Raw genomic sequence first — 15691 nt, forward strand, 5'->3', positions numbered from 1 at the left:
TTTAGGGCAGCCTGCGTTTGGCCAGACTAGGTTATCTAAGGGGCAAAAATATTGTCAGCAGCAGGTTAAAGTCCTGCAACTGTCTTAGAGAAGCAGCTGGGTTACAGCTTATATGATCTCAGTATACAATAAGGATTAAATGAGTTTAGCAGATTTTATTGGCCCAATTTAAATTGTTTGAATATTTCAAAAACAGTAGAAAAACAGTATTTGCTTCTCTAGAAATAGAGAATTCCTTGTATTAATATCCCACTATAAAAAAATCTTTCCTCTCTCCTCTTACTCTATAAACATCGATCCCTAGTACCTAAATCTAAAAATTTCTTACCTTAATATTTTAAAATGCAAAAAATCCACAATAAGCATGCTTTTTCTATGAGAGAGGACTGAGCTTAACAATATACATTTCACCAATTACCTTAAAAATATCCCAATGAGGCCTTCAGTTGTTACCAGCTGGCCTGGCTGGGTTCAAAGGAGCTGGCTGCAACAATAAACTAAGAAAATTGGCAAAGAAACCATGCAACACATGAACATGTGTTTCGAGGGTGGGACTGCTCTGTGACCCCAAGGGTCAGCTCTGCGCTGGGTAGCACTGGAAAAAAGCAAGAGTGAAAGTGCACCTGAAACCCCTCTATTTATTAGGGAAATGAATTTGGTAGAATATTCCACCCAAATAAGGCAAGGGGTAGTGTTACAAGAAATGGGGTAGCCCAATCCCATTGGGTGACACCCAAGCCCAGTGCTGAGGTATTTCCTTGCTGGGCAAAGGTAAGGCCCACTTGCTTCGCACAGCATGTAATGCTGGTTCAATACCCTCATTACTCAAGGCTGAGGGGGTATGCTTAGCTTGTGTGCAGGGTGGCCCCCAACAGAAGGGGCACAGTGGTGGGATATGAAGTCAGAGACATAGTGAGAGAGACAAGAGCATGTAGAGCCTTGGGGGCCATAATAAAAAAATTTAACATCTGAACCATTTTTAAATATACAATTTATATTCACATTACTGTGCAACAGATTTCCAGAATGTTTTCATCTTGAAAAACTAGAACTTTGTGCTCATTAAACAGCAAACCCCTTTTCTCCCCTTCTCCTATCCCCTGGCAGTCATGATTCCACTTTCTGTTTTGTGAGTTTGACTACTCTAGATACCTCATCCAAGTGAAACCATACAGCATTTTCTTCTTTTTGACTGGGAATGTCATCAAGTTTCATGCATGTGGTACTAGTGTGCCAGAATTTCCTTCTCTTTTAAGGCTGAATTGTGTTCCATTTTATATACCACATTTTTAAAAATCCATTATTCTATCAATGGACATTTGAGTTGCTTTTACTGTTGTGAACAATTCTTCTGTGAATGTGGGCTAACATATATCTCTTTTGAGACCCTACTTTCCATTTCTTTGGGTATACACTTACTTACAAGTGACATTGCAAGATTATATGGAGGTTGTATTTGTTATTTTTGAGGAACCACCAAACTGATTTCCATAATAGCTACATTTTATATTCCTACCACCAGTGCACAAAGTCCTGGGAAACTGGTAAGAAATGTATTGCCGATACTGAAGTGAGGAAGATTGTGGAAGGAGTGATTTGTGTAGGAAAATACAAAATTTTGTTTTGTATATTTACATATTAAGCTTGAGTTAGCTATTAAATTGTAAAAATGAAGACTTTGATTAGAAAGCCACATCTCTAAGTCAACAAAATTTGGCTTTGTATATTTTTATATTAAGCTTGAGTTAGCTTATAAAATAAGCTATGTCAACACTTGTTATTTTCTATTTTTGTTTGCTTGATAGTAGACTTTATAATGAGTGTGAGGTGATATCTCCTTGTGGTTTTGACATCAAAACCACATTTTCCTAGTAATTAGTGATGTTGAACATCTTTTTGTATACTTTTGTGTATCTTCTTTGAAAAGTTGTGTGTGTAGTCCTTTGCCTGGTTTTTAATTGAGTTTATGTATTTATTTTTGCTGTTGAGGTATAGGAATTTCATATATATTTTGGATATTAATTCTATCATATATATGATTCACAGATATTTTCTCCCATTTTGTATGTTGTCTTTTCACCCTGTTGATTATTATTCCTTGATAAACACAATTTTTTATTTTGATGCAGTCTTATTTATCTTTTTTTGCTTTCATTGCCTGTATATTTAGATACCATGTTACTATGTTATATTCCAATAAGTTCCAGTATCATAAAGCTTTCCCTTTTTCTTTCTTTCTCTTTCATTTATTTATATTTTTGAGTTAAGCTCTTGCTAATTACTCAGCCTGGCCTTGAAGTCACAGCCTCACATTTAGGTCTTTTGCTCATTTGAGTTAATTTTTTTTAACTAAATGATGTAAGGTAAGGGTATCATTCTTTTGCATCTGGATATTCAATTTTCTTAACACCATTTGTTGAAAAGACTCTCCTTTTCCTATTGAGTTGTCTTTGTACTTTTGTCAGAAATCATTTGCCCATATTGAAAGGTTAGAAGTATATTTTTGAACACCCATCTTAACTAACTCTCCATTAATCAGTCTCATTCTGTTTTTCCTACTAAATATATATATTTTTTATCTATTCACTTCTTTTTATAGCAGGCATTTGAACACTCATTATTATTATCATCCTGTCATCTAGGCTATATGAGTAGCCTGAAAACTTTCCTCCTTACATATTCTCTTTGGTAAAAACTTTGCTTTATGCAAAGGTAAAATTGATATATTATGGAATTGACCCATTTAAAGTGCACAAATGATGGGAGGGGAGGGGAAGTGGAGGTGGGATAGGAAGGGCAACAGAATAGAATAGACATTATGATTGCTGTATGTATATAGGTGACTCTATGACCAGTTGTGATTCTGAAATCTGTACAATCAGAAAAATGAGAAATTATACCCCAGTGATTCAAATGTATGAATTGCCAAGATCATTGTAATGTCATGTGTAGCTAATAAAAAAATTAAAATTCATTTTCAAAATAAAAAAAATAAAGTGTACAATTCAATAATTTTTGGTATACTTACAGAATTGCACAACTATTACTAATTTTAGAATTTTATCATGCCCCAAATTATATACTCTTGGCTAACTCCAATTTGTTATCCAAATTGCAACTAGATTAATCTTTTAAAAATAGCCTAATGTACCTTTTGTTCTCCTCTACCTCTCTACACAAAACTTTTCCATGATCTACTGTCTTCTCATGATAGACCCAGACTCTTTGACAGAGCCTTTGTCTGTTCCCTGAATTTAGGTTCTGTTTTACATTACTCTTCACCATAGTATGGCACTATTTTTGTAGCTATACCATGCTCCCTCCTTCCATATGGATTTTCTCTGCCCATGTCCCTATCTCTACCATATGTCCAACTTGCTCTCTACCATATGCTCAACTCACACACTTCTCAAGGAAGCCTATCATGACTCTCCTTTCCCCTTTCACACACCCAGGTAAGCTTAGGGTCCATCTGTTAGCCTCAGATACCCCTTCTAGAATATAAGCTCCAACAGACCTAGGGCTGGCACACCACACTAGCTCCATTGTCTAGCATTTTATAGAGGTATTATTTGTTCAACTAATACTATTGGGTGTCTATTATTTTTCAGGTATCTGTCTTAAGTGCCGGGGAACATGATCACGAATGTCTCTTGCTTCATAGAGCCTATGTTGAAAAAGGGAAACATTCTATGCAAAAAAAAAAAAAAAAAAACAAAAAACAACTGAATTTCCCTGCGTTTTTATTGGTGAGAGTGATCATCTTCTATTATTCAGGCCAGTGATGCATTATCAGAAGTCACTGGGTGAGGCTCCTTAGAAGCCTGAAGATAAGTGGGCAGATACATCCGGAATGTGCCTTTTGCCACTTGCTCTGTCCTTCCTTTTCTTTCCTGGAATACAGTTGAATTGCTAGAGGTGAATGATGTATCCTGAGACAATAAAGTGACAAGTATAGAAGGGAAAGTCGCTACTAAACAGGCTGAACAACAAGATATATCCCACATGGGCTCTTGGTGGCATACTGGGGAGCTATATACCTGACCTGGATTATCTCTAATCTTCTTCGGCCTGAGAAAAATAAATCATTATTTGTTAAAAAAATTGAAATGTATGTGGCTGAGTAAGTCACATAAGCTCAATATTTTAAAAGTATGGTCATAAATAATGTTTAAAAATGTTAAAAGAATTCAAAGTAGTTGCATCTGAGGGAGGGGAGAATGTGGTTAAAATTGCTGTTTTTTAATATGGTTGATGCTAACTCAATTTGATGTTTTGGATAATGCATATGTATTCACTTAAAGACAAATTCATGCAAAAGATAAGTGTTTCTCTGTGTGGAACATTTTAATAGCTTCCTATTTTACTTGAAATGAAATCTAAATTCCTTTAACAAATTCTTTATGATGTGGCTGGCCTTGCCATTGTCTTTCTTACCTCACCTTTTGTCATTTTCTTCTCTTGTCTACTAACTCCCAGTCACAATCTCTTCTTTTGGTTTGTGACCACCCTTCAGCCTATTTTTGCACATGATATTTTCTCTGAATCAGTCAGAGTCCCAGCAGTAAATAGATGATAGGCTGTGATTTGGTAGCCCAGGTGGGTTTAAGAAAAGGTAGATTTAAAGAAACCAGCATAGCATGATGCAGAACTCTGTTGCTTGCAAAAGTAGGGAGCCATTTATCCCCAGGTTTGAATGATCAAAGAAGCTGGCTGTGTGAAGTTCATTTGTTAGGAACTGTGGTCTTCTGGAGAACAAAGATGATAATGAATATGTTTTTGGATATTGAGATTGCAGTGCAGAGACCGTTAATTATAGGAACACAACCCACCTGTGTAATAGTACACCTGTGTATCTGAAGGTGCATTTACCTTATGTAAAAGATCTGCTCTCTATGACTAAGTTGCTGGTAGTCACATGGATCAGGAACTTACCTGGTAGGTAGGTTTTTTCAATAAAATTTTTTCAATTTTTCTTGCATATCTGAGTGCTGGTGCAGGTTGGTGCTTAATTAAGAAAATGCATTTTAGTGGATTTGAATAGTTCAAATTAACTACAAGGCATAGGTTGGGAAGAAAAGGAAATTGGGGCAAGAAGGAAAATGAAAGAAACAAGGACACTGTGCCTGGGATATGACAGGTATTCAGTTCAGTTTTGTAACTGAATATAAAGTTTCAGGGAGGTGTAATGAGAATGAGAATACACAAAATACAGAAAAAAAGAAGTTGTGTATAGAAATTGTGCAATATCAGTCTTCTTGTTGTGAAGCAGTATGGGTGGTGTTAGTGATCCTCATTTCCAAGACCCAGTTGGGTCACAGCTGATGTGACTGGTATTTTAAAGGACATGTAGACATTTTAGGGACCATGGTATTTTCTTTACAGTGTGCTGAACAGTGTTATTCATTGATTATCAAATATTCTAGAATCTGTCTTGCACTAATTATAATACATCATTCAAGTCAAGAAGTAGTCATTCAAGACTGAACTCTATAATAGAGTCTTCTAACATCCACTAGAAGACACAGGACAAAGCAAGTTTAACTGTCCATCTCATTCAAATCAGTCTTTTAGGTTACAAAGTTATGGGCTAAGTGAAAGAATGTTACCTCTTTTCAAATTGAAAACAACAACAACAACAAAAACTTAACCAGCCTTGGAATCTCACCAGCAATTTAATGCTGATGTTCTTGGACTGACCTGGGATACATTAAATTGGGAGAGATTTTATTGAAAAAATTGAGACAGTAATTTTTTTGTTTTAATTCTTGTGGAATCCTGACAATTATAAAAGTAACCCACATAATTAACTCTAACAGAAGTACCAGCAATATTTTGTGGGTCATTTTATTCAAAAACAAGACAGCACAAGGAAAGTAACTGCATACCATGTCACATGAAGACATGATCCCTTTTGTGCATGCAGTTCCTTCTAGAATACTTTCCCTTTCCTTCCCTCTAGATTCTCCTCCTATGACTCTGCCTTTGCCTTACTAAACCCTGTTCATTTTATAGTCTTAGTATGGATATTACTTCTTCTGGAACACTTTAAACCCTGGATTACAGGACATTTGACTCCTTGGGGTCCTCCTGGCACCCATCCAAAAGAGGTATCACACAGACTTGTAGTAGTTCACTACTTACTGATATTCTGTCTAGACTGCCCTAATGAGGACATGACCACACCTGCTTGTTGAGCTCTGTGTCTCCATCTCAAGGCCAGTCATGGAACAGTTGTTGAGTAAGTAAGTGTTCATTGAATGAATGGATGATTGTCAGAACAGAGTGGTGCTCCTCCTCACAGCTGCTTCAATGTCTTCTCCATGGAGATCTTTCAGTTTCTCAGTATGTATCATTAGCATAATTAAGGTGACTAGAGACTGCGTGTAAATTTATTGAAGTACCTAGACTTCCTGATTCGTAGGTTATTTCTCTACTCTGTATATCATAATGTCAGTTCTGTGCTCTTTGACTCTCATCTACAAATGAAGAGAAATTAAGTTTCAGTGATTATTCTCATTGTAAACATAGAATTTTGAACCCTTGTTATAGATGGAACTTGATGGTACTGTTTTATTTTGATTCTTCCTCCTCTCAGGATATAGATATACTTACTTGATAGATTTTTTTGAATGTGCTGTGCCCCTCTTTTTAGGGACATTACTGCTTATGTTGTGTTTAATATCATGATCTGGATATGTGGAGATGTAGCATCATTTATTTGGCCAATATTTATTGGTTACTACTATGTGCCTGTCCCTGTGCTAGGAATTAAGAATGAATTCAAGGGCAGCAAGGAGCTCGCGGGAGTCATGGCTGTGCGTCTCAAGAGAATGCCTTCTCTTCTCTGGAGGTGCTATGGTTTGCATATGGTTTTACCCATAAAGGTTCATGTGCTGGGAGGTTGGTCTCCAATTTAACAGTCTTGAGAGGTGGCAGATATTTACAAGGTGAGGCATAATGGAAGGTGATTAGGTCATGGGTATTCCACCCTCATGAGTGGATTAATGTCTCATTTCAGTGGTTCAGGTCTTATAAAAGTGGATTAGACTCTGAGAAAGCAGGTTGTTAAAAGGTGAAAGCCTGTCTATTCCCAGCTCTTGCTTTCTGTCTCATCTTGTGAACTTCTCTGCATCTGCTCTGGCCATTGTAATGCCATCTGCCATGAATCTCTCACCAGAGCACAGCAATACCAGTGCTGTGCTCTTGAACTTCCAAACGTGAGCTAAATACCGCCCCCCTCTCTTTTTTTCCCCAAATAAAGTATGCAGACACAGGTATTTTGTCATCAGAAGAGATATGTAGGAGAATATGGAAATCAGTGCTCTGTGGGTGGGAAGATTCAGAGTGAAGAAGGATTGGGCAAGATAATGTCAACACAGGGCCACTTAGGGACTTTCAAAAACTGTCCTGCCAAAGGCATCAGCTGCTCCAGTGACATTGCCCCTGCAGCTTTGCCTTTGCTAGTCCTCTGCTTGGTTGGAGCCACACAAGTACTGTGTCCTACATACAGAGTGATCTTAAGGATTTTGAGAACAGAGTTAAAAGGTATGTAAGTACCTGAATGTCTGATTGATCCCCTGTGAGGACAGAATGGTCTATGTGGGGATATGGTGGACTCAGATGTCCCATACTGTGATTACAAACCTTGGGGTTTAATGTGGCACTCCATTCATCTTCAGACAGACATCCTTTCCTTAACCAAGTGCTACAATCAGCATGCCTGAGGCTTTGAGAGCAGGAATAGGAGCAGGGGCAGGAATCACTGTGCTCAGCAACATTAACCTTGCCTGGTGGAGATCTGCTGAGGGGTACAGAAAACTTTAGGACAAGCTCAGCATGCCCAGCCCATAACAGTGGGGCTCTTGGCCCAGTTTTATACTAACACTCTATAACATTCCTGGATAGCCAAAGAGCCTCGTGGAATATTGCAATTAATTAAGTCTCTAGGTTTAGATAATGTACTGTCAGCTGTTAGCCTCAGGTAGAAACTAGAAAAGTGGAACTTAACAAAGTAGGGATGTTTTACTATGTATAAGAATGTGTTGGGGAAATAGCTCAGTTGGTAGAGAGTACTTGCCTCACATGCACAAGGCCCTGGGTTCAATCCCCAGCAAACCCCCCCCCCAAATATTTATGTTATTTCATAAAAGGGCTTTTTGAAGATCTTATGGATGTATTTTAAAGTGGATCTTAATTGTGGAATTGGAATATATACCCTGTCACCTTGCTGTGCAGTCTCTTTTGCTCTGAGTTAAGCCATAATCTTTACTCATTTGAGGGAGGGTTTTGAATTAAGGGTGAGTTTTGAGAGAAAAAAATTAAAGGAAGCTTATAACTCAGTGTTTGCAACTTTACTTCCTTCAGTACCTGTAGGTTAAATGTATGTCAGTTTTCAGTTATGTTGGATAAGAAATTAATTTCTTGAGGTTATTTTACACTTTGAAACACTAACTCATCCATGTTTTTTAAAAATATTTCTTAGTTGTAGATGGACACAATACCTTCATTTTATTTACCTATTCATATGTGGTGCTGAGGATTGAACCCAGTGCCCCACATGTGCCTGGCAAGTGCTCTACCACTGAGCCCCAGGCCCAGCCTCTCATCCATGTTTTAGAGAATTTTCCTCTAGTTCACTTCCTGTAGTGTGGAGGCATTTAAAATCTGTTGTCTGCTAATGAACCCCTTTTCTGTTGGCAATGAGATGTATGTGAATCATAGGGCCAAGGTTTGTAGATCTCCTCTTGTAACATCAGAACTGTCAGTCAAACCAGCGTATCCAGGGATCATGTGAGCAAGGTTACAGAGAAGGTAACAGGCTTAATTCAATGGCCTAGAGAGATACAGCCATGCACATTTTATGATAAAGCTTAAATATTGATAGTTACTTTTATATGATAAAGATTAGACACTGATGACTACTTTTCAAATTATATGTATTTTTTCTGAAGATATTTGACATAACACCCTTTTCCCCTAACTTAGTAAGGGAAAAAAAAAACCTCATGAATCCTGATGAATCATTTTGATTATAAAGTACATTTCAGTACCATATGCTGCTCTGTCCTTTGTTCTTATCCTATTAAAAATTATTCCTGGTTGGAGACTTTGAATATTCCTAAAGACATTATGAAGTTTGATCCAGAAATGTTTTAAATTTTTCTTGAGGGGGTGGGAGGAAGACAAATCTTAGTATCTTTTCTCAGTATTCCCACAGTCTATCAGAGTGACACATATTTAAAAACTACATATTTTGGTTCTTATCATAGAGAAAATACAAAAATCTTGTGAAAATATTATTCCTTTGAGAGTCAGGGGAGGCTTTATAGAAGAACTGAAATTCAAACTGGGTCTTTTTTTGGCAATACACAGATGACATTTTATTTATTTATTTTAAAAAATGTGTTCTAATTAGTTATACATGACAGTAGAATAGATTTTGACACATCATACATAAATGATCTATAACTTCTGATTCTTCTGGTTGTATGTGTTGTAGGATCACACCAGTCCTGTAGTCATATAAGCACATAGGGTATTAATGTCTGATTAATTCTACTGTCCTTTCTACCCCCATACCCACTTCACTGCCCTCTGCCTAATCCATAGTACTTCTATTCTTTCCTAGACCCCCACTAACCACAAACTGGGTTTTGAAGGGTGAAAATGAGTTTGACAGGTGGAAGGAAGGCAGTAGGGTGTTCTTGTTAGATGAATTGTGTGGAGGAATGTACAGAGGTGAGGAAGACTGATATTTTTCAATGTGTGTTTGCGTTTTGTATAATAATTCAGTTTTAGGAACTTATTTATAATTTATTTTTATTGCATGTATTAAATGTATACATATATTGATATATATATATATATATAAAATTTTCCTCTAGTTCACTTCCTATAATATGGAGGCATTTAAAATCTGTTGTCTGCTAATGAGCCCCTTTTCTGTTGACAATGGGATGTATGTGTATGAGAGCTGGTTATTATATTCCAGAAAATTAAATATATCTATCACTTCATATGCTTTTGTGTGTGTGTGTGTGCATGTGTGCACGTGTGTGTGCACGTGCACACACATGTATGGTAAGATAAACATACCTAAAATGTATTCTCTCCACAAAGTTTGAGTACACAATACAATATTATGAACTATTATCCTTAAGCCGAATGGATGCAATGACAGGTTGTACTGTCATTAGTAAAGCTAACTTGAGCAGTGGATTCAGAGGTTACAGTCTACTATTTCCCAAGTAAAGTTTCTAGGCACCTTGTTTCTCAATGTTTTCATTAGTTGATCATCTCTGCCTTACTTATTCAAGTAAAAGTTTTAAAATGGTGGTTCCCCAATGAGCCTATAGAATGGGAGAAAATTTTTGCCACCTGCACCTCAGATAGACCATTAATCTCCAGGATATATAAAGAACTCAAAAAACTAAACACACACACACACACACACACACACACACACACACACACAAAACCCACCAACCAAACAACCCCCCCCCCCCAAACCAACAACAAACCAATCAATAAATGGGCAAAGGAACTGAACAGGCACTTCACAGAAGAAATATGAATGGTAAACAAATACATGAAAAACATTCAACATCTCTAGCAATTAGAGAAGTACAAATTAAAACTATATTGAGATTTTATCTCACTCCAGTAAGAATGGCAGTTATCGAGAATACAAGAAGCAGTACATGTTGGATGTGGGGTAAAAGGTACACTCATAAATTGCTGGTGGGACTACAGATTGGTGCAATCACTCAGGAAAGCAGTATGGAGATTCCTCAGAAAACTTGAAATGGAGCCACCATTTGATCCACTTATCCCACTCCTAGGTATATACCCAAAGGACTTAAAAATCAGCATACGATAGTGACATGGCCACATCAATGTTTATAGCAGCTCAATTCACAATAGCCAAGCTATGGAACCAACCTAGGTGCCCTTCAACAGATGAATGGATAAAGAAAATATGGTATATATACACAGTGTAATATTACTTAACCATAAATAAGAATGAAATTACGGCATTAACTACTAAATGGATGGAAATGGAGACTATCATTCTAAGTGAAATAAGCCAATCCCTCCAAAGGTTGAATGTTCTTTCTGACATGCAGTTGCTAACACAGAATAAGGGAGGCAGGTAGGGAAAACAGAAGTTTATTGGATTAGACAAAGGGGAAGGAAGGGAAGGGGAAGGGAAGAGAATAGGAAAGATAGTAGAATAATTTGGATGTAACTTTCTTATGTTCATATATGAATACACAACCAGTGAAACTCCACATCATGTACAACCACAAGAATGGGAAGTTATACTCCATGTATGTATAATAACATTAAAATACACTCTATTGTCATGTATAATTAAAAAAGAACAAATAACAAATTTAAAAAAATAAAAGCTGGTTCCTGAATTCTGTCATTCCTTCTACATGCATTACTATAATTCTTCTTCAAAGAGAAACTTTCCTTTAGTTGTTATGTCTACTGGCTGCCTTTTTAACAGGAAAGAGTATATGTTCATATATTTCTCTTTAATTGCCAATTTTCAGAGTAAGGAAGAAGTTTGTTATCTTCACTAATGATTCATGAGCACTTTAGTCTTTGCTTTTCCATATACCTCTCTCTTTTCCATATCATTATGAACTCAGGGATTTTGTATAGTGTATATTTTAATCAACTGCAGATGTTATTCCTTTTGTTGATGAATTTCTCCCATCTTTGGCCAATGAATAGAGCCCTTTGGATTATCTCCTGTGTTCCGTGATGTGAGTCCCCGTGTCTTTGGCAATTTGCTTCCTGATGTAAGAAGATGCTGAGGCGCAGATGACATGATTCTATACTTAGAAGACCCAAAAGGGTCTACAAAGAAACTACTAGAACTAATAAATGAATTCAGCAATGTGGCAGGATATAAAATCAACACGCATAAATCAAAGGCATTTCTGTATATCAGCAACAAAACTTCTGAAACGGAAATGAGGAAAAACTCTCCATTCACAATATCCTCCAAAAAAATAAAATACTTGGGAATCAACCTAACAAAAGAGGTGAAAGATTTATACAATGAAAACTACAGAACCCTAAAAAGAGAAGTAGAAGAAGATCTTAGAAGATGGAAAAATATACCCTGTTCATGGATAGGCAGAACTAACATTATCAAAATGGCCATATTACCAAGAGTTCTCTATAGGTTTAATGCAATGCCAATCAAAATTCCAATGGCATTTCTTGTAGAAATAGATAAAGCAATCATGAAATTCATATGGAAAAATAAAAGACCCAGAATAGCAAAAGCAATTTTAAGCAGGAAGTGTGAATCAGGCGGTATAGCGATACCAGATTTCAAACTATATTACAGAGCAATAGTGACAAAAACAGCATGGTACTGGTACCAAAACAGGCGAGTGGACCAATGGTATAGAATAGAGGACACAGAGACTAATCCACAAAGTTACAACTATCTTATATTTGATAAAGGGGCTAAAAGCATGCAATGGAGAAAGGATAGCATCTTCAACAAATGGTGTTGGGAAAACTGGAAATCCATATGCAAAAAAATGAAACTGAATCCCTTCCTCTCGCCATGCACAAAAGTTAACTCTAAATGGATCAAGGAGCTTGATATCAAATCAGAGACTCTGCGTCTGATAGAAGAAAAAGTTGGCTCTGATCTACATATTGTGGGGTCGGGCTCCAAATTCCTTAATAGGACACCCATAGCACAAGAGTTAATAACAAGAATCAACAAATGGGACTTACTTAAACTAAAAAGTTTTTTCTCAGCAAGAGAAATAATAAGAGAGGTAAATAGGGAGCCTACATCCTGGGAACAAATTTTTACTCCTCACACTTCAGATAGAGCCCTAATATCCATAGTATACAAAGAACTCAAAAAATTAGACAATAAGATAACAAATAACCCAATCAACAAATGGGCCAAGGACCAGAACAGACACTTCTCAGAGGAGGATATACAATCAATCAACAAGTACATGAAAAAATGCTCACCATCTCTAGCAGTCAGAGAAATGCAAATCAAAACCACCCTAAGATACCATCTCACTCCAGTAAGATTGGCAGCCACTATGAAGTCAAACAACAACAAGTGCTGGTGAGGATGTGGAGAAAAGGGTACTCTTGTACATTGCTGGTGGGACTGCAAATTGGTGTGGCCAATTTGGAAAGCAGTTTGGAGATTCCTGGGAAAGCTGGGAATGGAACCACCACTTGACCCTGCTATTGCCCTTCTTGGACTATTCCCTGAAGACCTTAAAAGAGCATGCTACAGGGATGCTGCCATATCGATGTTCATAGCAGCACAATTCACAATAGCTAGACTGGAACCAACCCAGATGCCCTTCAATGGATGAATGGATAAAAAAAATGTGGCATCTATACACAATGGAGTACTATGCAGCAATAAAAAATGACAAAATCATAGAATTTGCAGGGAAATGGATGGCACTAGAGCAGATTATGCTTAGTGAAGCTAGTCAATCCCTAAAAAACAAATACCAAATGTCTTCTTTGATATAATGAGAGCAACTATGAACAGAGCAAGGAGGAAGAGCAGGAAGAAAAGACTAACATTTAACAGAGTCATGATATGGGAGGGAAAGGGAGAGAAAAGGGAAATTGCATGGAAATGAAGGAAGACCCTCATTGCTATACAAAATTACATATAAGAGGTTGTGAGGGGAATGGGAAAATAAACAAGGAGAGTAATGAATTACAGTAGATGGGGTAGAGAGAGAAGAAGGGAGGGGAGGGGAGGGGAGGGGGGATAGTAGGGGATAGGAAAGTTAGCAGAATACAACAATTACTAATTGGGCATTATGTAAAATTGTGGATGTATAACCGACGTGATTCTGCAATCTGCATTTGGGGTAAAATTGGGAGTTCATAACCCACTTCAATCTAATGTATGAAATATGATATGTCAAGAGCTTTGTAATGTTGTGAACAACCAATAAAAAAATAAATAAATAAAAAAAGAAGATGCTGAGGCTCCTCCTTTCTATTAATGCATGTCTGTCCACGCCTTATCCTGGATTCAGCCTTTCCTCTAAGGATGCCTTCTTGTCCTAGGAGTGATTTCTGCTAATGTTACTATAGTTTCTAGGCCTTTTTGATGGACAGAGCTAAGGAATATCTATATATGAAATTAGAATCATGAATTTTTTCAGCCATTTTCAAGGTAATTAAACATGTTAAAAAACTTAAAATCTTTTTTTACACTAAAAGTCTTAATTATCTAATGTTATTTATATAATCATTTGCTCTACCCAATAAAAATAAAAATACTTGCAAAAAATAATAATGCCAGTATTACTTGTCTGTACATGTACTTATTACATGTCTGGTACATGTACTTTAGAATGATAATACATAATGTACTGACTTCATTGGATTAGACAAAAGGATGGGAGAGGGAGTGGAAATAAGACAGTAGACTGAATTGGACATAACTTTCCTGTGTTCATATATGAATACATAACCTGTGAAACTACACATCACCTTCAACCACAAGAATGGGATCCTGCACCTACTAGAAGAAAAAGTAGGCCCAAATCTTCATCATGTTGGATTGAGCCCCAATTTCCTTAATAAGACTTCTGTAATATAAGAATTAAAGTCAAGAATCAAGAAATGGGATGGCTTCAAACTAAAAAGCTTCTTATCTGCAAAAGAAACAATAAGGTAAGGAGAGAGCCTACAGAATATGAGCAATTTTTTACCCTATACACATCAGATAGAGCACTAATATCTAGGATATGTAAATAGTAAAAAATCTCAACACCAGAAAAAAATCACAAATAATCCAATCAATAAATGGACCAAGGAATTGAACAGGCACTTCTCGGAAGAGGATGTACAACCAATCAACAAATATATGAAAAAATGTTCAGCATCTCTAGCAATTCCAGAAATGCACATCAAAACTACTCTAAGATTTCATCTCACTCCAGTCAGAATGGCAGCTATTAAGAATACAAACTATAAGTGTTGACAAGAATGTGAGGAAAAGGCACACTCACTCTCTGTTAGTGGGACTGCAAATTGATGTAACCAATCTGGAAAGCATTATGGAGATTCCTTGGAAAATGTGGAATGGAACAACCATTTGACCCAGCTATTTCACTCCTTGGTTTATATCCAAAGGACTTAAAAACAGCATACTACAGGGACACAGCCACATCAATGTTTATAGCAGCTCAATTCACAATAGCTAAATGGTGGAATCAACCTAGATGTCCTTCAGTAGATTAATGGATAAAGAAAATGTGATAGATATATATATATACACACACACATATACACACACACACACAATGAAATATTACTCAGCATTAAAAGAGAATTAAATCATGGCATTTGCAGGGAAATAGATGGAGTTTGAAAAATACAGTGCTAAGTGAAGTAAGCCAATCCCAAAAAACCAAATGCTGAATGTTTCTCTGATATAAGGAGGCTTATTCATAAGGGAATGGTGTGTGGGGAGTATGGGAGAAATAGATGAAGTTTAGATAGGGGAAAGGCGAGAGAGGGGTAGGGAGGAGGCATGGGAGTAGGAAAGATGGTGGAATGAGATGGACATCATTACCCTAAGTATATGTATGAAGACACTAATGGTTTAACTCTACTTTGTGTTCAACCAGAAACATGAAAAATTGTG

At 36.8% G+C, this 15691-nt stretch overlaps 1 protein-coding gene across 5 annotated transcripts in view; it reads left to right on the forward strand.

The window, feature by feature from the left end:
• The window catches only part of Rexo2 (RNA exonuclease 2), an 82601-nt gene extending 68839 nt beyond the window's left edge, over nt 1–13762 (forward strand). For all 5 annotated transcript variants that reach the window (XM_078047047.1, XM_078047049.1, XM_078047051.1 and 2 more), the window contains one exon: nt 3612–13762. In XM_078047047.1, the coding sequence (XP_077903173.1) occupies nt 11844–13130 (1287 nt within the window). In that variant the 5' untranslated portion in view covers nt 3612–11843 and the 3' untranslated portion in view covers nt 13131–13762. The remainder of the gene's footprint in view (nt 1–3611) is intronic.
• Nucleotides 13763–15691: the final 1929 nt, after the last annotated feature.

This window comes from Ictidomys tridecemlineatus, chromosome 4 (assembly GCF_052094955.1).
Source record: "Ictidomys tridecemlineatus isolate mIctTri1 chromosome 4, mIctTri1.hap1, whole genome shotgun sequence".
NCBI classification, from domain to species: Eukaryota; Metazoa; Chordata; class Mammalia; order Rodentia; family Sciuridae; genus Ictidomys; species Ictidomys tridecemlineatus.